This window comes from Anomalospiza imberbis, chromosome 13, assembly GCF_031753505.1.
Source record: "Anomalospiza imberbis isolate Cuckoo-Finch-1a 21T00152 chromosome 13, ASM3175350v1, whole genome shotgun sequence".
Classification (NCBI taxonomy): domain Eukaryota; kingdom Metazoa; phylum Chordata; class Aves; order Passeriformes; family Viduidae; genus Anomalospiza; species Anomalospiza imberbis.
In genome coordinates, this window is record NC_089693.1 from 3,894,608 (window position 1) to 3,919,411 (window position 24,804).

The 24,804-nt window shown below is 39.7% G+C and overlaps 1 protein-coding gene across 1 annotated transcript in view; it reads left to right on the forward strand.

Moving 5' to 3' along the window:
* LOC137481750 (protein FAM169B-like) overlaps window positions 1-24,804 on the forward strand; it is a 40,486-nt gene that overhangs the window by 240 nt on the left and 15,442 nt on the right. The window contains exons 2-5 of the mRNA XM_068203645.1: window positions 11,799-11,932; window positions 14,636-14,735; window positions 20,687-20,772; window positions 22,280-22,454. Coding sequence (XP_068059746.1) covers window positions 11,799-11,932; window positions 14,636-14,735; window positions 20,687-20,772; window positions 22,280-22,454 — 495 coding nt within the window. The remainder of the gene's footprint in view (window positions 1-11,798; window positions 11,933-14,635; window positions 14,736-20,686; window positions 20,773-22,279; window positions 22,455-24,804) is intronic.

Consider the following 24,804-nt stretch of genomic DNA (forward strand, 5'->3'; position numbering starts at 1 on the left):
TGGCCTCGGGCGGCTGAAACGCCACGAAACACTCGGGGCTTTCCAGGGAACCTCTGCCCGGTCGCCTGCGGCCGTACCCCGATGGGGCCGGGTCCCTCATGGGCGCGCTGCCGGCAGCGCCTGGGGGAGGCGGACAGCCCGAGCCCTGCGCGCAGGGTCGCCCAGAGCACGGTTTATTTTCCCATTTCCCCGCGTCCAGGTGACTTTTCCAGGTGTTCGGCTAGTCCAAGCCTGCCCAGAGAGCCTCCTGCCCGCTGTGGTCCGGCAGGTGATGCTGGGGAGAGGATGATCCCCGACCTCCTGTTTGCAGCGTGTGTTTGCGGTCTCAGCACAGGTGGATCAGTCAAGACTTCAGTAGATCTCAAGTACTCAACCATTAAGGAGCATTGGGAAACACTGCATAAAACTATCCATTTTCAAAGGCACCATCGGCAGTTGTTTACCCAAACTGAGCAAAATCCAGGTTTAACAAAAACAGCAGGGTTTAACGGGGACAAAGGAGCCATAAACACGTTGATTCTTGACCACACAAAAATAGTTGGACTGTTTTGGTGTTGAGATGTAAAAGGCTTTGTATACTGCAGAGTAATATACAAAGTATGGTATACAAATATATTGCTCTATACATATACTATATAGTGCCCTTCCTTTTAAAAGTACTCATTAAAGCTTTTGTTTGCTATTGACGAGGTGACTAGAACAAGAAGCACACGGACATAGAGGGTGAGCTTCCTTGTGAAAAAGCCACTCTTCCCTCGTCTCCTTTCAGCAGGAGTTGATTTGCTGGTGTTTCTGGCAGTGGGTGAAGAGCTGCTCTGCCCAGCAGAACTCAGCCCTTCAGAACCTGGTGGAGTTACAGTGCTTTGAAATTAACAGACATCGTGTCAGTTCCCAAATGGCCAAGCTCCCAGTGCATGGTAAGGGACTTGATTTTAGCATAGGTGGATCATTTGCACATGCACCACCATGGATTTCCAGAGGAATCTGGCATGTGCAGTGTTCTGGGTTTGTGTTTGGCTAGGAGGACTTCCAACAATCTCTGTTCATGCACTTGTTTGGATAAGGGCCCGTTGCATCACCTCAGTTAGCTTTTGCACTGCTTTTCCTCCTGCTCTGTTTTTATACTCTTCTTTCTTAATTTGTCACGCTAGCAGGTAAATGGAGAGAAAGTGAATTTATCTTCTGAAACACATTTTAAGTTGCTGCCATTTATCTAAAGCACCTACTTCATCCCCTTCAGTAAAATAATGATGTTGTTCATTAGTTCCTCTAGCTGCTCATGGCTAAATGCACTGCAGTCAGATTGCTCTATTTTTCTCCTCCTATCAACCACTTATGGAAGTCAAACATTTATAATAATGTTGTTTTTTGGGGGGAGTGAGGAAAGACTTTCAGTTCTACTGATTTTCTTGAACAAAATACCTCTAGATGAATAGAACTTGGGTTTCCATGTCCAAGGAAGCATTGTAGTCTAGGGCAGTTCGATTAATGTCTAGATTTTTCCCTTTTGCATCACCCTCAGATTCAATGTTTAGAATAGTTGTTCTTCCATACCCTTCCTCTTTTAGGACAGCTGATGTTGTTTTTAGGTGTTGTCTGAGTTTTGGTGTAGTTATGTAATTGCATAGATCTATGTTTAAAATAATTATGGAGCAGTTGTCAATAAGCAAGTTGAGTATGCAGTACACTTTAAGAGCACATAGAGCCAGCCACTAGCTCATGTGCAAATACTGCTTTTCAGTTCATGTTGTGCTGTAATTGAGATGCTACAATTCGGTCTTGATGGCTGTTCCTGTAACTGTTTTTCACAGGGAAAAATTGTTTGCACTTCCAGGTTTCTAAGCCCCTTTACAGGTCCCAGGCAAACCTTGCTGTTGAGAAGCAGGCCAGCTGTTGACCTAGAACTTGAGGTACTTGTTTTAAATTCAGCCTTCTTGCAAATTCATTTTGATTGTAGGACACCTTGAAAGTCAGATTGGTGTGTGTTAACCGCCTAACAGAAACAGTGAGCAACCACATATATGCACCTCTGGAGCCTGAGAAATAGTTAGTGGATGAGAAACCAGTATATCTAGTTTGGCAATTGCATTAATGAAGCCTTAAATTTCCATCTGTCTCTCTAGGAAGATGGAAATCTCCCTGCCCTCCATGAAATCCATGTTAATCAGTTTATAGGAAGGAGGTCAGCAACCTGGAAGGTGGAAACACAAAATTCAGGTAGTATATAGGCATTGTCAGGAATGTGGCCTCTGCATGTAAAAAAGCTTCTCAGAGCTCTAAGGTGAGACTGATTAACAACCAGACTCCTACAGTGGAACTAAAATCTCATGTATGGAACAGGTAGAATTTTACTCAGACTGTGTGTACTTAAGAGGTAAGGGCTGCCATAACAATTGCCACAGCTAATGCAAGTTGTTGAAACCTTGCTGTCTTTAACATAAATATGTACTTACGGTCTGGAAAGAAAAGAAATCAGGAAACAAAATCCTAAATATTTCCCTCAAAGGAAAATTACAGCCCAAACCCGGCAAACAAACCAGAGTCCCTTTCCATAAGCAGCGTTTCAGTGAACACACTCCTTCCCTTGAGGGAAAGTTTGGGAAAACAAACAGCACAGGAGAAAGTCTGGCCGGTTTCAATTTGCAAGTGGGAGGTGTGCAGGCATTATGGCTGCGAGTGTGTTATAGGAACCTACGTGATGAGGCTGGTATGTATTTGCCACATTGTGTAAAGGTTGCATACTGAGAGACTTCCAAACGCCTCGCCTGGCAATTCCCAGCTCTGGCATGTTGTCTTTGCAGAATGATTGGCAGACCCTCAGGTTGCACATATCTCTGAAGTAAACTGTGTCCTGCTCAGTTACCCAGAGGTCTGTGGATGCTTAAAAACGTTGTGTTTGTAACCTTTGAAACTGCTGTCTGGTGGCTGGGCTTTATAGTATTACTGACAACAGATGGCAAATGGCTCCGCTGATGTAATTCTTGCTGGTGTTTCATTCCTGTGAAGTTGCACAGTTTCAAAATCTCAGAAAGTGCCTCCATATTTTTCCTGCATAATGATTTCAAGCCAAACTAAATAAAAACATTTTCTATTATTCAGATTCCAGAGGTGTCATGTGACATTGCGGTAACGATTGCCTTGCAGCAGTTTCAGATAAGTGCACGTTTGGTAGCAATTTTAAGGCCTGTGTCCTTTAAGTAATGCTTATTAGGACGTAACAGATGCCGTTTAGAAACATTATGCCTTTTAATAGGCTCTGCTTTTAGCCTACATGTTCCCATTCCAGGCAGACTGTGGATAAGGCAGGCTTGGAGGTATTCTGTCGTTTATGCAAAGCCTAAGTCAATTTTCTGCTCTGAAGTCAAGCCATGTGTTTTTCCTTGTTTCTTCCATTCTGGTCATAGCTGCCTTGCTGTGTTTTTCCCCCTAGTCATATCTTTGGCTGATTGTCAAGCAATTGCAATCAAAACCTTTTGCATTTTTAACCACCAGCAGTGGTTTCTTTTGTCCTTACAGAAGAGCCTGTGTAAACTGAATTTGAACACACTGAGCCTCGCTATCAAGAGCACAGCAAGCACAGAGTTAGCCTCTGTTGCCAGCCTGTCTTTCCTTCTCTGCTTTTTCCTCCTCCCAAAAGGAGAAAAAGGGAAAAGCAGAGCCATGCTGATTTTGGAGCACCTTCAAAGACATGTAGAATAGCTGACACAATGGCACAGAGAGACAAGAGCGATGTTTACATATTTCCTCCACTACTGGCAGCTGTTTATTAAAGCAAGTTCTGAGACAGCCTTGTGATAGCTGGTGCAGGTGATGTATTAATTTGCAGCCATGTAATAAATTTAGCAAAGTGGAAATTAGTGGGGGAAGGGATTTTGGTTTTTGTTTCTTTTCTTTCCGCCCCCCTTTCACCCCCACCCCCCCGTCAAATTAATTGCTTTATTTTTAAATTATTCTGGCTGTGCAAATTGGTCCTTGCAAGTAATTTGGAGAAAGGCTGCTAGGCTTTCTTAGGCAGACTTATGCTCTCTGCTGGTGGGAGCAGTAGGCGTGTCACATGTAAAGCATTTGCAGCTCAAATTATGTGGTATTTGAAGCTGGTATCTCTGAAAATCCAGACAGTTGTCTCATATTTTCATCACTACTTTGTTTGCTTGGGGAATATTATCCTTTCTGATAGCAAAGCAGGGCTTTCAGGTACTCCTGGTGTGCCTCATTCTGCTGTGGTTTGGATGAGGTGATGTTAAGGGCTGTGTGTGGCATGACTTTAGGTTTCTCACACTTCCTTTGGATGATGGTAGTAATAGGGAAATGTATTTGATGTGGTACTTAAATCCTAGCCCTGGTGCCAGGTTGTAACCATTGTGTTTCAGTAATAATTTTTAATTGTTCAAACACAGCCATTTTCGGAAAGTGTCCTGTCAGTCTGTCTGGCTTCTCCCCGTGGGATGAATTCATCTCCATGTTAGACCATTTGTCAAACGCTATTGTCATTTCCTGCCATTTCACCATTCTGTGTTCATCACAATAGGAGTCATTGTTTTCCTCCTTTCCCTCAAGTTACAGGGTGATTTTGAAGCAATGTATCCTCCTTTCTACCTTCAGTCTTTGTAGAGGATTGAATTGCCACTATCTGCATTTACACTTGTGCTTCATAAAAGATCTACTGCTGTCCAAAGAACCTTTCCTGCCATTTTCCTTTCAAATCAGCCTCTTTCCAGTTGTTTAGAGAACTTGTGTATTTTATTTTGTTTAGGGGATATGCAAATAATTAACTTGACAAATTCTTGCCATTTGAGTATTTGCTTCCATATGCAAGAAAAGACAAATTTGATGCCAGAGAAGCTGTGACTGCCCCTTCCCTGGAAGTCTCCAAGGCCAGTTTGGGACAGCCTGGGATAGTGGAAGGTGTCCCTGCCCATGGCAGGGAATTGATGATCTTTAAGGTCTCTTCCCACCTGAATCATTTTATCATTCCAAAATCCATACCTCTGCCCTCAGTAGTCAAAGTTAGACTTTTCCAGGAACACTTCTGCCCATTTCTTGATTGTATGGAAACCAGTATTTATTAAGAACTTGATGCTGATGTTCACAAGTTCAGAGGTATTAGCAGCAATCACACTGAATCGTTAGAATTTCCTTGGAAAACCTGATGTGAACATGAACCTCAACGCCTGAATTAATGACAGTCCTGAATCTCCCTTTTCTCCAGCATTTTCCCCTGAATTATTCTGTAAGCTGTCTCTTTCGTTTTTACATCTAAGCTCTGTGAAAAACAAAGTTAAATGTGCAGAAATATGAATTCTGATATGGCATAGCTATAGGTGGTAGCACTTCCATGGTTTAACAGTATGCTGCAGTTTTTATTTGTAAAGTCTGTTTCTGAGCTGTAATACCTCAGCTTTTTTCAATTACATTGGGTTAAAACTTTGTGCTAAATATGCCAGTCCAGATGTGCATTGTGTGTGTAATAGGACAGGGGTAGCCTGTTTACACAGATGTATTTTAGTTTATTTGTACTATGAGTTGGATGTGGCTTTATATTTGTGAGTGTAACACTGCTAAAGAGCCATCTGAAAAAAACAGATATAGTTGGAACTTATTTGCTGAAACTTTAATTGTGGGACTAGTGCAGGTTAGAGTGGAGGAAATATCCCTTCAGTATGAACTCACTATTACATGATTCTCTTCAATATGCACTTGCTTTCCTAGCCTTCAAAACATTTTAATTAATGTGGTTTCAGCAAAGTATTTTTATTTTAAAAGCTAAATAATTAAATCAATTATTTAATTTCCTTGTCTATTTTTTTTCCATTTCAAAAATTGTGGATTACCTTAAGTTTTGGGAAATGAAAAGCACATGTTTTATAGACCTGGTAATAGAAGGTTCAGAAGGCCTTCAGAGCTCATGGAACAGTGTGAAATTTGAAGATGTCTTCCTTTTTCTCATCTATATTTAGCTAAAAATATCTGTATACCTAAAGCTTTTTTCTTCTCTTTTCTGAAATCAGTAGTAAAAATGTGTTTGTGGGAATGGCGTGGCTAGTGGGATTGCAGCCTGTGTTTGCAATGCCTAGGGTTTGGTTTGCCCTCCATCTGAGTGGCAAAATTTGTAGTAATGACATATATGGCTAAACTCATCTATTTAATCAAACAAGTTTCTTGATTGGGAGTGGGATTAGGATTATTTCTTCCCCTCTGCCTTAAGTTATTGATTCCACAGTTAAAGGTTGTTTACAGACAAACTTTTATTTAGTTTGTCTCCTGAAGCCCTCCTGGCTGTTTGAGTTGTGACAGAATACTAAGAGATACATAAATGGAATTTTGGGATTGAAACATACAACCTTGAAACCTACATCCTGATTATTCCAAGAGTTCTTGTTCTATTAGAAATGGGGGAAAGCAGAGCAGTGGGAAGGGCATTGTTTTCATGGATGATGTGCAGCACGTGGTGCAGAGCTGCCTTGCTGTGCTGGACAGATAGCACAGCATGGCGTTTGCCCGCTGGCTCAGCCGCCACCACATGCTGTTATGATACTGCAGTTTCACTTCCACCAGAATTTGGGTTTTTGGCATGTATTTGCTCAGTTAAATTCAGGATGTGAGAGTCAGGTTCTGCGTGCACTCCCGGGAGCGTGCCAAAGACCTCTTCCTTCCTCTGAAAGGTTAAACAAATATGGTTGTCTAATGATAACCACATGCCTGGAGCTGTTCAGACTCATGGGAAGGGATGGAGAAGAGTTGATGTGAAGCCCTGTTGTTCATCACAGAGCTCCTGCTCCTGTGAGATGGTAAGAGACAGCACTTCAGTCACGTGTGTATGGTTCAGAAGGGCAAAAAAAAAGTTATTATTCAATCCTGGACACTGTCATGGGTGCACTTCTGTAGTATGGCAGTGGCAGTCCATGGCGAACTGAGAACAATTTATGTTATGTGACTTCTTGGTCGTTTTACGTAGTGGTTTCAGAGGCACTGATAAGGAAAACCTCACACCCTTTTGAAGTGGTAGATAAGACATACACTTAACTGATAAGGAACAAGTCAGAAGATGCAGTGATTTGTTAGGGGCCACAAAAACACACCTGTGTTAAGAATAAATCTTAGGACTTCTAGTCTTAGTTGCATGGTTTAATTACAACACTCCTTCCTAAATATTGACATGGTATACTGTCTTTTTGTTTTGGTGCATGATTGTCTCATATTGCAATGTGGTTTTTGAAATAAAAAGAAAAAAAGGAAAATACTTCTTGGACAAAATCCCTCAGAATATCATCAGAAACACTTAAAACCTGCTGAAGTAGTTTTTTTGGGTTTTTTTCCCTTTTTTTCTTTCTTTGTTATTGTGAAATACATTGGCATGAAAATAAAGCCAATAAACAAAGCCAATGCTGCTATTGCAATCATTAGAAATGGCAAAACTGAATTAAAAAATAATGAAACTTGAAAATTAGAAATGTTAAGTTTTTATCTCTCTTGTGCCTACACCACTAGAAATCTGACTGAAGTATTTTTCATATTTTTGCATGTGAAATTATGCACAAATTTGTGCAAATGTACAAAATCCAGATACGAGTCCTGTGGTGACTGATGGCTCTTCTGTAAACATACAGCTCTTAATGGATGCATGTAGTATCCTTCTCTGTGTTTGTAGAACATGAAAAAGTAGTTGTAGGATAAATGATTAATTCACTTTAGACATAACACTTTTCATGCTTCATCTACGGTGAGGTTGATGTATTTTGCTTTGCAATCTGGCTGCATCCTAAATGCCCTTTCTCTGAAATGGGCATTTCAACAAGTCTGACTCCTGGAAGGACCAGCAATATCTCGGTGCATCTTAATCAAGCCAGTGGTGTTTCTAGTCTGGAAAAAAATCTGCATCACCAACTTTGTTGGCTTAAAGGAACAATATTAATTACCTACAAGTGAATGCAGGAGTAGAAGATTCTTAAGAATGAAAGCAAATGCCCCCAATCCCTGGAAGTGTCCAAGGCCAGGTTGGACAGGGCTTAGTGGAAGGTGTCCCTGCCCATGGCAGGGGATTGGAATGAGATGATCTTTACAGTCACTTTCCACCCAAACCATTCCATGGTTCTAGGAAATATCTCTTGTTTAGTAAATTGTGTATTGTCTTCATGGTCAAGAATGACTTTGCAAAGAAGCTTCAGAGTATCTGATTAGATGGAAGGATGTCCTTTACCTCTGGACATTACAACAGTCTGTAGTTTCACTTCTGGAATTTCATGTATGACTTGTATGCAACATGTGTTTTCTGCTGTACTGACAATAAATTCTTTTGCTCGAAAAAATTATTTCCTGCTTACTTTAAATGGTATAATGAAATCTTGCTCAATCTGTAGTCATGGTGGTCTGTTTCTAATTCATAAAAACTAATTCTACTTCAGGGTAGAATATTGTCTCCCATTTTGTGATTGCATTTATGTACCTGATGCAGAACATCAGGTGTGCTTATGAGATATATCTGGATTCCCACATACTGATCTTCTTGCTTCCTAAGTGAAGTAAAATTTGTCTGACTTTTACCTTTCAAGGAGGATATTTGTCCACTTGATGAAACTCCCGTGAAATTCAGTTCTCTCGTCTGGAGGAGACAAGGGGGTGGAATAGCAGTGGGAGTAGAAAAAGCTGGGTTTATGATTGAAGCAGGGGCCTTGATTTATTCCTTTTTGGCAGAGTTGGACAATGTTTTAGGCTGAGGTTTTTGAGGGTAGAATCTCCGAAAGATGACTGAGTTGTATGGGCAGTGCCTGCTGATATTTATAGCTCATTTTAGCTGTAGCTTTTCACTTCAAAAAATCAGATTCTTAGTGCAAATTGATGACAGATCACCAGAGTGAGAGGAGATGTACTTGCACATCCTCGCTTGAGAATGTGGCCCAGACTGCTCCATGGAAACAAAAGAGAGAAGCAGATGCGCTGCTAGTTTTTGCTTTAAAATCTCTTCTGCACGCCTGAAATGGAAATGTGCTCGTTGGGTTTCTCATGTATTTGTCTCTAGATAATTTTTCCCTGTGGAATTGCAAAGCTTCCATGTCCTTTGCTCTGAAATCAGGTGCCCTGTAGAAGACAAAGGCTGGTACCTGTCTGTCACCCCCTCCCTGTCATTGCTGCTGCACCGTCCACCTCGAGGATGCCTTGACCTTGTTGAGCAGCTTTGGCTGTTTAAGATGTCAGTCCCAATGTCAGGAATCTCTCTGGTGCAGGAGGTCTCCCGTTCTAAATTTACTCTGCTGCTTTATGGTCCCTCCTCTGTGGCTGCAGCAGGAGGCCCCTCGGGTAACCCTTTGTGCACAGAGCCCCTCGCAGGAGCTGCTGGCAAGGTCCTGGCAGACTGGCTGCCACCATGTGTTCTTTTGTTGCTGCTAGGTAAGATCAAATTCAAATAAAATCCTGTAATTCCAATTAGGTCAAAAGGCTGACCTTAGAACATCATAATTTTGATATTCTAAGATGCTGATTGGGCCTCAGATTTAAGTACTCCTGAGAGAGCAGCACTGCTTTTATTCTAAAGCAAAGTTAGATTATTTTGCATTTGATTTAGCAACCTTTATAACATCCTGTTAAGCCAGCAATAATTATGGCTTTAGTTGAATGCCTAGTAGCAATAGTTACGGATAGACTTTGAGGGTTTTTTCTTGTGCCTGTATGCAAAGGAAGGGTAAAAGGGATATATACAGCAGGGTAAATGTTATTTTGTCACTTAATACTGGGAAAACGTGGGAATCACATTAGTTAACATAAAAAGAATTTCAGGTGACACTTCTGTTCCATATTGTTCCTAAAACAACATCAGTCTCTCTTGCTCGTCAACAATTTTCTTCTTCACAAGAAATTTCTTGATTCCATTTGAATAGGAACACATGCTCCTGATTCACTTCGGCCTTTTCAGTGTATTGCACAGGAAAGACAAGTTCACTACTGTGCAAAGCTGCATTGATGGAAAGTTGATCAGAAGTTTCCTCTAATGCCTCATTATTTAGTCTGTGACCTTATTTTGTCCTTCAAGTGGTCCTTGTTACCTCAGAGTACAAGCATATTATGTATCAGAAAGTTAATTGCTTTTTTCAGTGAGGAGAAGACATGACTGTGCTGTGAACTTGCATTGGCTGAACCATGGCAGGAGGGAGCCCTGTAAGCAGCACCTCATGAACAGTATTTATTAGCATGGCAAATATTTTTCTTTATGCTAAACTCAAGTCTTACATGCTGCTCTTTTGTAAAGGATTAATTTACTAGTAAATTTGCTTTTGTGAATTACCAAAGTCTTGAATAATAATCTTTAATTTCTCTCCTGATGTAAGTTCTTTGCTCAGTAGTGTTTAAGTTCTGCCTGGGATATTATAATGTGACTTGACTTGCCAGTGCTGCAATGCTCTTTTCTCTCCCATTTTGTCACATAACAAACATGCTATGAAACCCATCTACGGAGTAGCTTCTCTTCAGCATTCTGAGTACACAGCTCTGCTGCCAAGCCTTGAAATGGAAGCTGGTTGCCTGCAAAGGGCAGGAAAATAGTGTTTAAAGCATTTTAAGCGTTTTAATTTTCTTATCCTTTTGCTGAGTAATCAGATCCTGATCACTGCTGGAGAGAGAGTGGAGGAACCATGGGTGAATAGTCTGAGCTGGTGCTACAAATCCCATGCTCCTGCTTTTATATGGAAAGGTATCATTTTCAATATGGTACCTCTATGATTCATGGTTTGTTAATCTTAGTATAGACAGGTCTTGCACTGGTCCTTTCAAGACTCTTCCTTGTCTCAGCCATATACTTTACTACCAGTGCAGTTATTTCACATTTAACTTACTAAAGGAGGTGCCATATGAGACCAAACCATCATTAAAAAAGGAGGATTCAGAACTAAGATGCCAGCTACAGCTCTGTGGTAGAAGATTTGGTCCTGACTTGGGTTTACAAGAGTTGCAGGTGTAGCTTGTTGATTGAAAGCCCCTTAAATTGAAGCTGTTTTATTCCTGTGATAGAACAGTGGCTGGACACCATTTGGTTTGCTAATACATTTCCTGTCATGTTCTTTTTATTGGGCTGGTGATGAGCCACCAGAGAGGCTGGTTTGTTTTATCAGAAGGAGGTTATTGCTTCTTCAGGAACACCAAGTTGGACTTTGCATTTAGTTAACAGGCATCAGATATATGTAATTTTTGTTTGCATGCAATTAACAAATACCCTCCAGCATCGAGTCACATGGATTCAAAGTTATGTTGCATAAAAGATGTTACTATTTTGGAAAGACTTGTGTAGGTAAATTTTTTATATTATTTTATTGTTGTGAAAGTGCCCAACTGATGTTAGTCAAAAAGGAGAAGGAAAAAGTTAATGACAAACAACAGATCCTAGACTGACCCAAAAAGGGGCAGTCTTCCAAGAAAGAATGGAAGCTTTGGAATTCTTTCCCTCTTAAATTTTTGTGAGTGCTAAACTCAGGCTGTGTTTTGAAGATTTTTTTAAAGCTCTTCCAGCTTTAAAGCAATTTACTTACACCTAGAGAAATTTGAGACTGTGTTTGTTGAATTCAAAGTAGACGATTGTGAATTGATGCTGTCATGGTTCTGCTTTGTAAAGTTGCATGTCAAGAGGTAAATAACATACAGACATGTTTTTTACCAGCCTTACTATTTTAGACTAGGCTTATACAAAAGTCTCTAATGAGATAATTAAGGGCCTAGCCACACCAAGCAGCTGCTGGGGAAATTGAGGTTTTAAGACTTAGGTTTTTTATTTAATATAAAAAGTAAAAATATCTTGTGTTTTATTTTAATCACAGGTCGACTTTACTTGGTTGATACAGTAGCAGGAGATCCAGAGGTTCTGCAAGCAGATGCTGAAACATACTATGAAAAACTCTTGAAGAAGTCACTGTCCAGTCCTGATGTTTTTTGCATCCCTGGAGGAGGAGAGGTAGTAGGCTGATGTTTCTCATGCTGCAAGTTAGATTCTTGCAGATTAGTTTGTTGGTTGTGCTCATATATGCTAATAAGGGTAAACTGGTATTGCAGAAAAAATCAGTAAATCCTGCATTGTTTCAAATAATTTGCATGCTGTAAATGAGAGATAAGCTTAAACTCCAAGTCTGAGCGTTGAAGAGGGTTTGAAGTACTTTGGTGAACTTTGCATCTTGACTCACCTCCTTACAGGACTAAATCAAAAGCATATTTTAGAGATTTATATCATGGTGCTGGTCTGTATTCTGACTCTACTGTGCAGTTTACACAGGCATTGTGATACAGTCTATCTTCTGTTTCCACTCTTTCCAAAACTTTTATTGGTAATTTTGAGTGTGGATTCTCCCAAAGGAATTCTGTTCCTAAGACACTTGGGTGGGATAGAGATGACTGAACAGGCCTATTAAACATTTTTACTGCAGTCAACCTATGAAACCTTTAATTCTGGCATTTGTAGATCATAAAAGGTGTGCTGAGGTACCTGTTATTGTGCTATCAAAGCAGAAATTGGATTAGTTAAAATGAATGTTTGGAATACAGTAGCTTTTCTGCAATTCAGGAAAATAATATGCAGTAGTTTCCAGAAAAATGCTGTTCCAGGTGGGATCAGCTTCAGCTTTGAGCTGGGAATGTAACGGGGTTTAAATACTCTTTTAATGCCCTCTAGTGGAGCCTGTGGGGCTAAATACAGAGTGAACATGCAAAGATCCCCCAGTTTAGGGCTTCTGTGTCCTTACCTTCCATGCCTCCTTGTACTTTCAGAGGTTCATTTGCTGTTCCAGTAGGAGGGAGAGGAGGTTAAAATCCCAGCCAGTGCTCTGTGTATTCCTGCAAAAGCCACACACACTGAGATCAGTTAAAGGTGGACTTCTGGCTTTTGATTCACAACTGTCTTGATTTTGTGGCTTGTCACCAGCCCTTAAATGTATCACATGACTGATTTGAGTCTCATAGCAACACATTTCTCTTTGCATTCATTTAATTCAGGTCTAATCTAATCTGCAGTCAGCCAGTCAAGGACTTAAGTAATGGTAGTGTTCTTGCTGTATTGTCTTTTTCCTTATAGTCTATAATAAATAGCTCAAAGAATGTTGATGTTTTGTAATTTAAAAGAATTCAAATATAATAAGGTAAATCTTCCATTCCCAGTGAAGATCCCAGCTAACAGTCTCTATTATAGACCGACAGCCTGAAGGATGAGGGGTTTGGTGTTTGAATAATGGCTGCATTACCAAACATTTTTTCCCCCTTCTGCATCTGAATCAAAACAGGTTTCAAGTGGCAGGACTGGCAACAGTGAGTAATTTAGCAGGAGTTAAGTGGCTGTCAGCCCACTTGCTGAGGTCACAGAACTTCTTTTTGGTATGGCTTGGTCAAGCATTCAGGACACAAATAGCAAGGATTACTGCAAGTCAGGATGAGAGCTCCACAGGCTGGCAGCAGCCACACACAAAGCTGTGCTTGGCTCGTGCTGCTCTTGTTAACACCTGTGAAAGTGCACATTACCTTATCAAACAAAATAACAATCATGACTGTATTGGAGGTAGTCCTGGCCTTTTCATTATGGAAATGCTCCCAGGTGCTGTAATGACATTGATGCTGTTATGTCTGAAGCATGCAAAGAACAACTGAATCCTCAGATTTAGGCAAGCTCATGAATACAGATTTCAGGCAGTTTTCAACTTGTTTTTTTTTTTTTTTTTTTCCTGGAGTCCAGTGTTTGCATAGATGCTTCCAGGATTCTGGCACTCATCAACTACTGAACACTGGTTTCAGCTTAGAGTTGTTATCCTGAAATATCCATATTCATATTTCTTCCATGTACCAAGAAATATTAAATGTAACACGTGACTGATTTGAGTTTCATAGCAAACTGACAAATGGGTGCAATTAGAGAGAGAGGCACACCCACACATACACAATGGACCAGATTTTGGAAAGTACAGTACATACTGTGCTAAGTCATGCACGCTCTTTGCCTGTACCTAAACTTACATGACAGCATTTGCAATATTCATATGGAAATCGTCATTTCTATGCATATAGAGCTGTTTGAGCACAGTAATTTTGTGTTTATGTGTCGCATCATTTAAAAGTTTAGTCTAGGAGCAGAAGCTTGAGAGCTGCATTTTGGTTTTAGCTTTGCCTTCAACTTAACCACCTTGTGCCAATTATCTACTCTCGCTGTGCCTCGAAGATAAACTGCCCAGGCACTGCCCTAATGCTTTGATACTCCCTGTACCCCGAGGCTTAATTCATTGTTTGCAAAACACCACAAGTACTCAGCTGGAGGATGCTGTAAGAAGTGCAAGTTGTATTTGTTTTCATTTGATGTGTCTGGTCTTTCATAACACCATTTGTCTGCATGTGACAGTGCTCAAAGCCAGGTTATGTACTTACCAGGGCAAGTCAGCATCAAGGTCTTCACTAACTTCAGTAGCTTGATTTCTTTTAAATTAACTTTCCTTATGGATAATATTAGAATATTATGAGTATTTCAGTGCCTTGAAGTTGAGGATGGAGAGGGTGTTGTGCTAAGCTTGTACCATGCATGTCAGCAAAGCATGTCAATAAAACATGTCATAAGTGCATCTGATATGTGAAGTACTTGTTGTGAGCTTTGCAGTACAAAGAGCTACAGGGCTTGTTTGTTTTTTAGGTTAAACTTGAAGATTCCTGTGTGTGTTTTGTCCCTCTCTACCGAAATAATCCTACTTGCAAACTGTTGCTGTTAACTGATCCAAAGGATAAAGAGACAGGTTAGAATTGGTCAAAATATTTTGAAATTTGAGTAGCTGTAATTTCTTTACCTTTAAGATGGTCTGCTTGTTTATGTATTTAAATATTCCGGGCTTTGTTTTGAATATGAATTGGTTTCAGTTTATCTGTCAAGAATTTGTGTCAGTGGGCTGCTGATTAGATGGAAGAATTGACAATCAGGGCTTTTAAATTCTGTGCATAAATTCTCTGCTGATAGCTGAAAAATCACCTTGGGTAAATCTGTTATTCTTTCTGACTTTATTCAACAGGATAATATTTTTCTAATTTAGAATGATGTGAAATTTAAACACATTATGGTTTGGATAGAATCCTGAAATCCTTAAAAATAAAATACAGGTATGAAATTGTATTGCTTCTTACTGATTTTTTTTTTTTTTTTTTTTTTTTTTTTGGTTTATGATATTTTAGTGAGGTGTGTTGGTGTTGTTGTGAAGCAAAGGGTTTTAGAATTTTTGGCATATCTGCAATGAGGACATGAACTTTTTCTTTGACTCACTGTGTCACTTAGGGAATACAGAACACATGAAACCTCTTAAACTTCCAGCTTCCAAATGTGGCAACAAACTAACGACATCTGTCATTAAAAGTGTACTTTTTTTTTAAAGGATAAGCTATAAATTATGCCTGAAAGGCTTTACTAGCCAGTATTTTTAATAACACAGCAAAGGCAGAGCAAAATTCTCTGTTCAGTTCTAAGTGTGGCACGTAATGATCTTGCACTCCTAGAACAGGTTCTGTTAGTGTAAGTGTTCATTGTTCAGTCCTACCCTATAACCAGGAAATTTCTTCAGAAGAACAAAAAGCAGATTAAGATCACCTGTGGTTAGAGGTGAACTCTGCAGTTTTCCAGCTCCTTCCATACAGGATTTCAGTTGGACCTTTGCTAATGGGCTGTGGTCCACAGGAGAAGGTAGGAGACCTTTCTAAGTTCCAGGTGTAGTCAAAAGACTTTCTAGTCCCTCTAAAACTATTGATGTAGAATTACTCTTCTGACACTAATCTATATATTCCATTAGTGTTTTTCTGAAGAGAGATACACACTGGTGTGATAAAGGGGAGAAGCCTCTACACCAGAGGCCAGACTGGCTCTTGGTGAAGTTGTGCTCATCTCCTGACTCATGTTCGAAGGAACGTGGCTGAAAACAGCACTGAGTTAGTTTAGGCTTCACAAGAGGAATTGGGATCTGTAGCTACAGTGCAGAAATAAAGACTTTTTAAATAGATGCAGGTGAAAGTGCATTTATCACAGCTCTTCAATTAAATGATCTCATTTAGTATTAGGAACAAGAAGTATTAATGAGATACAAGCACACAAGGAAAAATGATTTCTCACAGGAACAAGTCAAGTCCAATTGGAGCCTAAATTACATGATAGCTATCTTCATTAAAGCTTAAACCCAGCAGAATAAACACCTTATTATATTATAAACAACAGCCTGACTGCTGTGACCCATGCCCCTTGCAAAATTTCAGCTTAAGTTACCAGTCCAGAGTCAGAAGAACAGAGAGATCTCTGAGTCTGCTGCATCACCTGGCTTTTGGTATTTCTTTGCAAAAGTGTGATTTAAAGGATTTTCTGGAAGTTCTTTGTTTCTGGATTTTATATACTATAAGCATGTGGCCAGTCTTCCTGCAGACATAAATTTGACCGGTGTGATTTTATTTTTTCTTCAGATGAGTGTTAATAAATTTTCATTGGTTCTTTAAAGCCTGCTGGGATGTGTGTGCATACCTATACATATGGGTATATACTTTAGAAGTATTTTGTCCTAAAATTTTTCCAACAGCTCAGCAGATTTGGAATTGACTCTTAGGGTGGCAGACTGTGCTAATGGGGCAACTCCACCTGGATTTGCTCACCTACATGACCTTTTGTTCTGACCAGTGAACAGATCAAATTAATTCAAAATCAATTCCTTCAGAGAAAGGCAATACATTTTAACTTAGTCTTTGTTACTTTTAAGGACATTTGACTTTAAGGGCAGAAAATGAAAACATTTAACAAGTTACATAATTTTCTTTTCCTGACTTGAGCTTTTCTTGTGAAACAAGTTTCAACCAGATGGAAGAGGGAAACAATCTTGCTGTAGTTGATATTTTCTCTTCCTGTACCTGTCCACTGCCTCTGCATTTTAGTTTTCTTCCACAGCAGGAGCACTCTTAGAAGCAAATTTCCTGGTTGTCCTCAGATACTGTGTTTCAGTTTGATGGTACTTAATTATTGAAAATTGGTTTAAAGAGGGGTGGATTCCACCACTGAGATTTATTTCTCATCATCTTGATAAGATGGGTTGTCCAGAAGTGATGTGTAGCTTGTGGTTTGAAATGATCTGCATATTTCAAAGAGAAAATGGGTATGGCAGCTTTTCTGTAGGATTTGGTCTTGGTTGGAAGCATTTTAAATTTATTTTTGATGGGCTGAGTGTTGTGTTCTGTTAGTATATCTGTACAGATATTTTTATGAGAATGTAAATTGCATTGTAAGGGCTTACAGAGCATAACATGGGTGATTAACATCTTTATAACACTAAATAAACATACCTTATTGTGGCATTTTCTGTATGCTGCATGTAATAATTCACAATAACTGTGAGATGCCTTGGAACATTTATCACAAGACATTTGCAACAAATCACTGTGTGGAGCTTGAATTGTAGAAGAAAATATAACTGGTTGCAGGAAAAGATCTATCTGAGATACTTGAGTGGCTGCCATTCCAGCAGGAATCTGCCTGCCTCCCAAGCTTTAATGTATTTGTTTTGATAACATTCCTAGAAAAGAGTGAGAAATGCTTATTCCATTTTAAAGACAGGGAACTGTGGGACCCAGCTAGTTCAGGGTATGTCAATGCTGCAGAATGCAGTTCAGAGTAGGATTTCTGATCTTGCTCCATTATCAGAGCATTTCCACAGTGGAAGTCTTACAAAAGTGACCTCTTTAAGTCTGTCAGCAATCTGAAACAGTGAGAGGATTAAGGTAAAGATGACTTTACAGGAAGTGCCACTACTTTATCTTAGATATTTATTAAACAAACTCTAATTACATCTCTCATATGTAACATCACCTTTATTTAGTTTGTAACTGAGGGTTGTCTTTCAGCAGTTCAGATAAGGCAGGGGAAAAAGAAGAGCCAAGCAGGATGTTGCTTTATTTTTTCTTCTTTGCTCTGTGTGCAGAAACCTGATGTGCACATTTCATTTAAGTAGTTGCACACCAGTGTGGGAACATTTGGCCAGCATAGCCTAGGAAGTAAAAATATAATCCAGGCCTGAGTTGGGAAGGGATCCACGTTTGCCCAGCAAAAGCAGACATTTCATAATCACAATTGCATTATGCTTGGTGCCTAATTCAGTTCAGTCCTGGATTCCAAACACCCCGTGCTGTGGAATCCTGTGCTCCACTGCCTGTCAGCTTCTTGCAACACTCTGTGTTTGTCTGAGTGCAGGTGATGAAAGTACTGAGGTTTAGCAAGCTGGTACTTACAGGGCAAGCCACCCACCTGAGCATGTGCAAACCCCATTAATTGTGACCTGAAATACATTTCACCTGGTCTTGCAACTGCACGATCAAGCACATCAGGTTTTGCAGTTGCAAGGTCACTGTAGTCACAGACATCATGATTCACAGGGTTCAGGGGATGTGTGTTGGCAGTAACTCCATCTCCTGTGATCAGGTGAACTTAACTGAATGTTTTGGAAAGAATAACAAGACTGGGAAGGGAGAGAGAAGGAACATGTGGTCTCACAAATCATGTTTGCATTTGAAGTAGTGTTCCTCAAAGTTGATTATAAAATGAAAATGAGAATATAGGGAAGCATGGATAGATTTAACTGCGGACCAGATGTTGACTTGAAAAATGATAACAAAAAGCAAAGTACATATGTTTGTGTGAAATCTGGAGAAATGTTTTTCCTTCAAGGAAGGCATCCATATAGATAAGGTTGCTCAAGTAATGTGATGTGACAGTTGCTATGTCAACTAGTGTTCCCTTCCACACATTTAAATTATTGAATAGCACAGTAAATGTTCTATAAAAGCAACTCCTTCCAACATGGTTATGCATCTTCCTGTTTTCCTCAAAGCTTTTAAAAACTTTTCTGACCTTTACTATGTGTCTTGTATGTCTGAACTGTGTGCCAAACCTCTTTGCAGCTCTTATTAAAGTCAGCGTTTGGCCCATTATGTCCCCTTTGTGTGACTCAGCTCCCTTTGTAGCTTCATGTTTCATGGATGTGTAATGGAGCAGTGGCTGCTGCATTTGAAAGCAGAGGGAAGGGTTTGAGGGAACAGATTGAATCCATCACAGAAAGAGTATGAAAATCCCATGCAAGTAAGTGCATAATATTTAATGAATTGAGTCTGCTGCTATAAACAGGCATCTGCCCTCGCGTGCAATACTTCTTCCTTGTTAACCCAGCACACAAAGTGTAATGCTTTTTGGCACATGCTTTAATAATTTATTGGAAATATAAGTTAGCTAAGCAGAATCTCCATCCTTAAAACCAGCAGGAGTGATAGAGTCTGGAACAGAAAGGGAAATTAACCTGTGTGCATCAGTGACAATCATACAACCTGAGGCTAAAACAGGTAAATGATGAATCCTGTCCTTAAAATAATTTCATTTCCTCGTGTGTGAATTTGTTTCTAACTCACAGATGGTTTTGAACTTTCTTATATTTCTCCCTAGCGGGGTAGGTTAAAGCCAGTTGTTGGAGCACTCTTTTAGGACTCATGACATGTGAACTCTGTACTGTTCTTTGCAACATTCTTCCTATATTATATTCTATCTTTCTATACAAAAATGGACATGGTTGGTTCCCTATGGAGATGTTAATGATACTGGTGTTCTTTAGCACTCCTGAAATCGTGGAAATGTACTTTAGGTGAATGTCACCAGTGTACCGATACTAAAAGTTCATCTGGCTGAAATATTTGCTGTTTGATGTGTTTGTGGTCATAAATGATCAGATTTCTGTGTTTATTCCAAAACCTCATCTAAACCCTTACAATTTATTCTCTATCCTTTGAAATGACCCCATGTCAAAGCTTTTCTTTCTGAACAAGGCTTGGAAGTAATTTCAGTGTCATTGTTGCTGCTTCAAGTCTTTTCCTTGTAAATCTATTGGCAGGCAATGAATTCTGTAGATGAACATGTAGGAGTAGGGTTTAAATACTTGTTCCTGCAAATGTGAAAAATTGAGGAAGGATGGGAAGAAGTGGGGTGCAAGTTTTGCATCACACCTACATGAGGACTTGACTTACGTGGGTTGCTGATAACACTTTTGCTTCAGGGCAAACTGTATCTTATTATGTGTGTCTATGTCTGTCTTTTGTTGATAGGAACCTCTCTGTGTGCATTTGAACCTTGGAGAATATCTGTCCGTGCAGAGATTTAGGAATCTGTACTCTAAAGCTACCCATAGATAGAAATTCAATCACAGAGAGAGCTGAAAAGCTGTTTGATAAAGCAGATATGAGAATTTTCCTGTTTGACTTGCATGAGTGCAAATATGTGCACTCCAACAGATGCAAATATGTGTGTGTGGGCAGGGGAAAGTTTGAAAGAAACTTGAAAACTGTAACCTTTATCCAGGTAGCTCCACTGTCCCAAATGCCACTCAAACCTACTTTGCTACTGAACTTCGTATTAAGCAGGAAGTGCTTTATTCGTATGGAACACAGGCTGTCACACCAAAGTCACTTCAATTCCTGAAAAAAACTACCTTCACTTGCTGCCTTGTGCAGTACTGAAAAATGGATATCAAGGGACATGGACGTGAAACTGAAATATAATTGTTGTTCTTCTGTCTCACAGCAGAATAGACTGGAGTCAGCTGGAGGGAGAAGTAGATTTGAGGCTGCCTGTGGAAAAATTGAGAACCTACTTTGTGTTTGCCGGTAACGTGTTCCCCTGTTTTTGTTGTTGTAGTTTTGGCAGTTTATTTGAGCCAGCGTTGGTGGCCGGTGGAAGATGTTGTGAAGACAGCTGATCCTGCTAGAGATGGGCTCATTTTGGTGAGGATGCTGTTTTGAACAGTTGCCTTTACCCTGCAGCTTCCCAGCCAGAGCAATCTCATGGAATTGTCTTTGGTCTCTGACAGCTCCTGCTCTGAACCTATGGGATCTGGGCTCTGTGGCCCACCAAGTGCTTCATGTCTCTAGGACACAGTGACATGCACATTAGTCCTCTCTAAACAATTCTGTGCATGCAGCTTATGATTCATCTGTGGGATTTATTTTCTTTTGGTTTTTAGTTTACCCTCGCTGCCTACTAAAGAAATAATCATAAACTGAATTACTACATTAGCAATAATTTCTCACATTAACTGTCTGGTGGGAGGTGTTACTACCCTTTGGAACAATGTCTTATCTAGCTAATTATGATTTCTTTTTCTCCTTGGATAATGTTTATATTGTATTCATCTTATGAAATGGTTGCTATTTCATCATTTGTATATCCATAATTCTTTTCCCACATAAATTATTTTGGTAAGATAGAACTACTTTTTCATAATTTGAAAGATTTGGGTAGCCTGGAGTCTATTTGCAACCAAAAAGTCAGATGCCTGCTGCATATGAGCTTTGTGTTGCCATGAGGTTATTAAGTCAGTTTTATTTTCTACCCAACTCTCGGTATCTTTGGTCCTTAATGATTCCATTCCTTTATCATCTTTTCTGTCACACATAGTGTTTAATTATTTGCAGAATTAAGTAGGCTTTTTATGGGTAACTGAACTGGAGGGATTTTGAGATACCAATCCTTACAAGAAAGAATGTGGAGCAGGGCCACAGGCCTTCAGGCTTTCAAGCATCTCTGTATCAATAGAGAATGAAAATAATGTCTGAAAATAGAAATCTTACCCCCTCTAGCTCATTGCTAAAAGACAAATTGCCATTATATGTGGAAATTCTCATTTCTTTTTCAGCATTAGTGTGAAGCTTGTTGGCAGCAGTTTTTACCTTGATGATCAATATAATCTTTCTCCTTTATATTCCTTCATCTCCCTGTCCTGTCAGTTGTCTCCTAAGAAGGCCAGCACAGAATAATTGTTCATGTTACACCTAGATTATAGCTGGTTGGGTCAGACTATTCTCTGTTTTATATAGTGAATCCACTCTTCATTTCTTCATCTTCACTCTTCATCCACTCCGCAGCGTGAATCCAATCTTCATTTCACTTTTGAGTAGGATTAGATTGCCTTGATCCTGGTTCCAAATCTGTGACTGCAATCAAGATACTTCTGCTGCTTTAGAATTCCTCTCTGTGACAACAAGAGATATCTCAAGCTTTATAAATAGTTACTAAATTATTCTGTGCCTGCTGGATAGAGGGTGAAACACTAGGAAAAACTGTTTTTGTTATTCTAGCTGAACCAACTCAGGAGGTATTTTCCCCAAATTAAGTGTACGTGTTTCCTGACCTCCTCCTTCCCAGCCTCTTTTGATTTTGAAACCTTTTATGAGATGCAAAATACTATTCTCTGCCTCATTTTTCTTTGGTCTTTTTTGTTTGTTCTCTTAGGTCCAGACATTTGGAGAAAGGATTGTCCTCTTTGTTCTGAACTGCATTATTTTTGGAATGCTGGAAGGGAGTTCAGCTAATGATGCATTCTTTCTACCTCACTCTGCCACCGAGCGTGCCAAGATACTCTGGAGAAACGGCGAGGCTGCTGCCTTTTACTCGGTCAAGATGAAAGGTAAGGTCATTTTAGAGACACATTTCCACTGGTTCCTAATAGCTAGAAATGTAATCCTTTTGTTTATCTTTCAGTATAAATAATCCTGGCTCTCATCTACATTTTTATATGAAATCTCCCTCAGAATTAATCTGGGGAACAAACCTTCCCAGAATTTGGAAGCCATCCATGTTACTTTCATTTAAACATGATAGTTCCAAACCCCATTCTGATCTGAGGTACTGGCTTACTCCAATAAAATGTGCTTAATGCAGCCAAGTAGGAGGTTGTACATCTAGGAACAAAGAATGTAGGGCCTATCCACAGGATGCAGAACTGCATCCTGGAAAGAATATCTGAAAAAGGAGTGCAGTTCCTAGTGGAAAAACATACTGGGAGATGGTGGTGGCAAGAAGAGGAAGGATCTTTGGATGTGTGAGGAGCAGTGGCTGGGCTGTGTAGAGGAAGGTGTGTGCACTAGATCAGTCCTGGAATGCTTTGTGCAGTTGTGGTACTCTCAGTTTAAAGGATGATGATTAATTGATTTCATAATTAATTGATTAAATGCCATAAAAAAGAAACAAAATGTGTTTTAATTCTTTAGGGATACCAGATTAACTTTAGTAAAGATCTTATTAGACACAGAGTCTGTGTTAATGCAAATAATTGCTGTTAGCCAGTCTGGAGTGGAAGAGGCTTAATTGGAATAATTCCAGTTATGCAGTTGAATCTGTGCCCCCACGTGGGAGCTGGATACCAGACTGTGCTTAAGATTCATGGGAATTACCTTGATACCAGCAGCTTAAACACAGAGAAGGTGGGATCTTTGGAAGTGAAATATTGCTCAAGTCAGGACTCAATAGCTATCCATCCAAAATGGAAGAAAAATAAACAGCTTGAGAGATGGGTTGGTTTGGATTCCAGAGAACACTCTGAAGGTGCCTTCTCTGCTGCAATCCCAAAGGCAGCAGCAATAGGTGTTCTACTCCTTGGGATGGAAAAATCCTGATACACACAGAGGTGGAGCTTGTACAGCACCATCAGGGAGGAATCAGAACTCAGCCTGTGATCAAGGAGCCTTGTCTGTATCTCTGATTATGCTGATGAACTGGTCTGTAATGCCAAACACAAGTGCATTTTCCTTTAAGTCCATAAATATTCCTGAGCAAAGCTTTTGGAAAGAAACACTTGTAGGGGCTGTAATGATTCATGCTCCAGTAAAATGAATGTGCACAGTAGTCTGTTATGGGTGGAGTATTAGCCAAGTTGAAACTGTTTCTGAGTAAGTTGAGAGTCACAGTTTGGTTTTAAACCAGGTCCACATAAAATACAAATCCTTCAAGTCCAGCTTTGTCAGCATCTGCCTTTTCTTGCCAGTGTTTTTTTTCTCTGGGCAGCTATATTTGTTAGTTTTTGGCCTGTGTCACAAATTACTGCAGTCTTTTGCCAAAGCCTTTTCGGGAAGCTTGGAGCTGATTGTTTTTGCTGCTTTTTGCTATTTGATGTACACATTTAGAAAATAATTCCTCTTTCTGAAGTTCTGTGATTTCAATTTCATACCAGCCATGCTGTGGCTGATTGTATTCTCTCTACTTTTTAGAAGAGCCCTGGATTTATTAGGCCCAAAACAGACTAAGATAAATATCTTCACTCAGAAGCTGTATTTCACAAGGTGGTTTTACATATTTTCATAATTTTTTTTTAATCATAATGTAAGTTCTTTTTTCCTTTTGCTGTCCTGGTCAGAACATTTAGTAGAGGCAGCGTTAGCTACAGGACTTCATATTGTGCTGGACCTCTGTTATAGCTTCTGGTCCTAGGAAAAAGTTATTTTCCTTTGTGCCCACCATGTGATTCTTTATTTCCATGCTGTGCAATTGCCTGACCATTCTTTCCAGTTTGATTTTCTTCACTGGATAATTGAGATTCTCATATTGCTGTTGTATTCAACTGTATTTCTTATCTGTGAATTTTTCATTATATACAGCATGACAAAAAACATGCTTCAGTGGAGGCAAATAAGCCAGAAAAGGTCTGTGAAGCATGGCTCTTTCAAACATAAGTCTTCTGGGTGAATCACAGAAGTGGTGACCAAGGAGCAGTGAGTCTGTTCTATCTTTGCTACAGATTTAATGTGTCATTATGCAAACTAAATTTTCAGTGGACTTCAGTAATTCCAATTAACTATCTTGGCAATTCTGTAATGTTGTTTCCATTTGCCAGTTCCTAGGTGGCCTGTACTAAGTGAACTGGGTAATTTTGGTTCAGTTCCATGCTTCCATCCATCTTATGACCATCCTTAACTGGATCTCTTTTAATAGTCCAGCTAAGGAGGCACAGATGGTCTCGAGCACCCGCCTTGCTCAGAGAT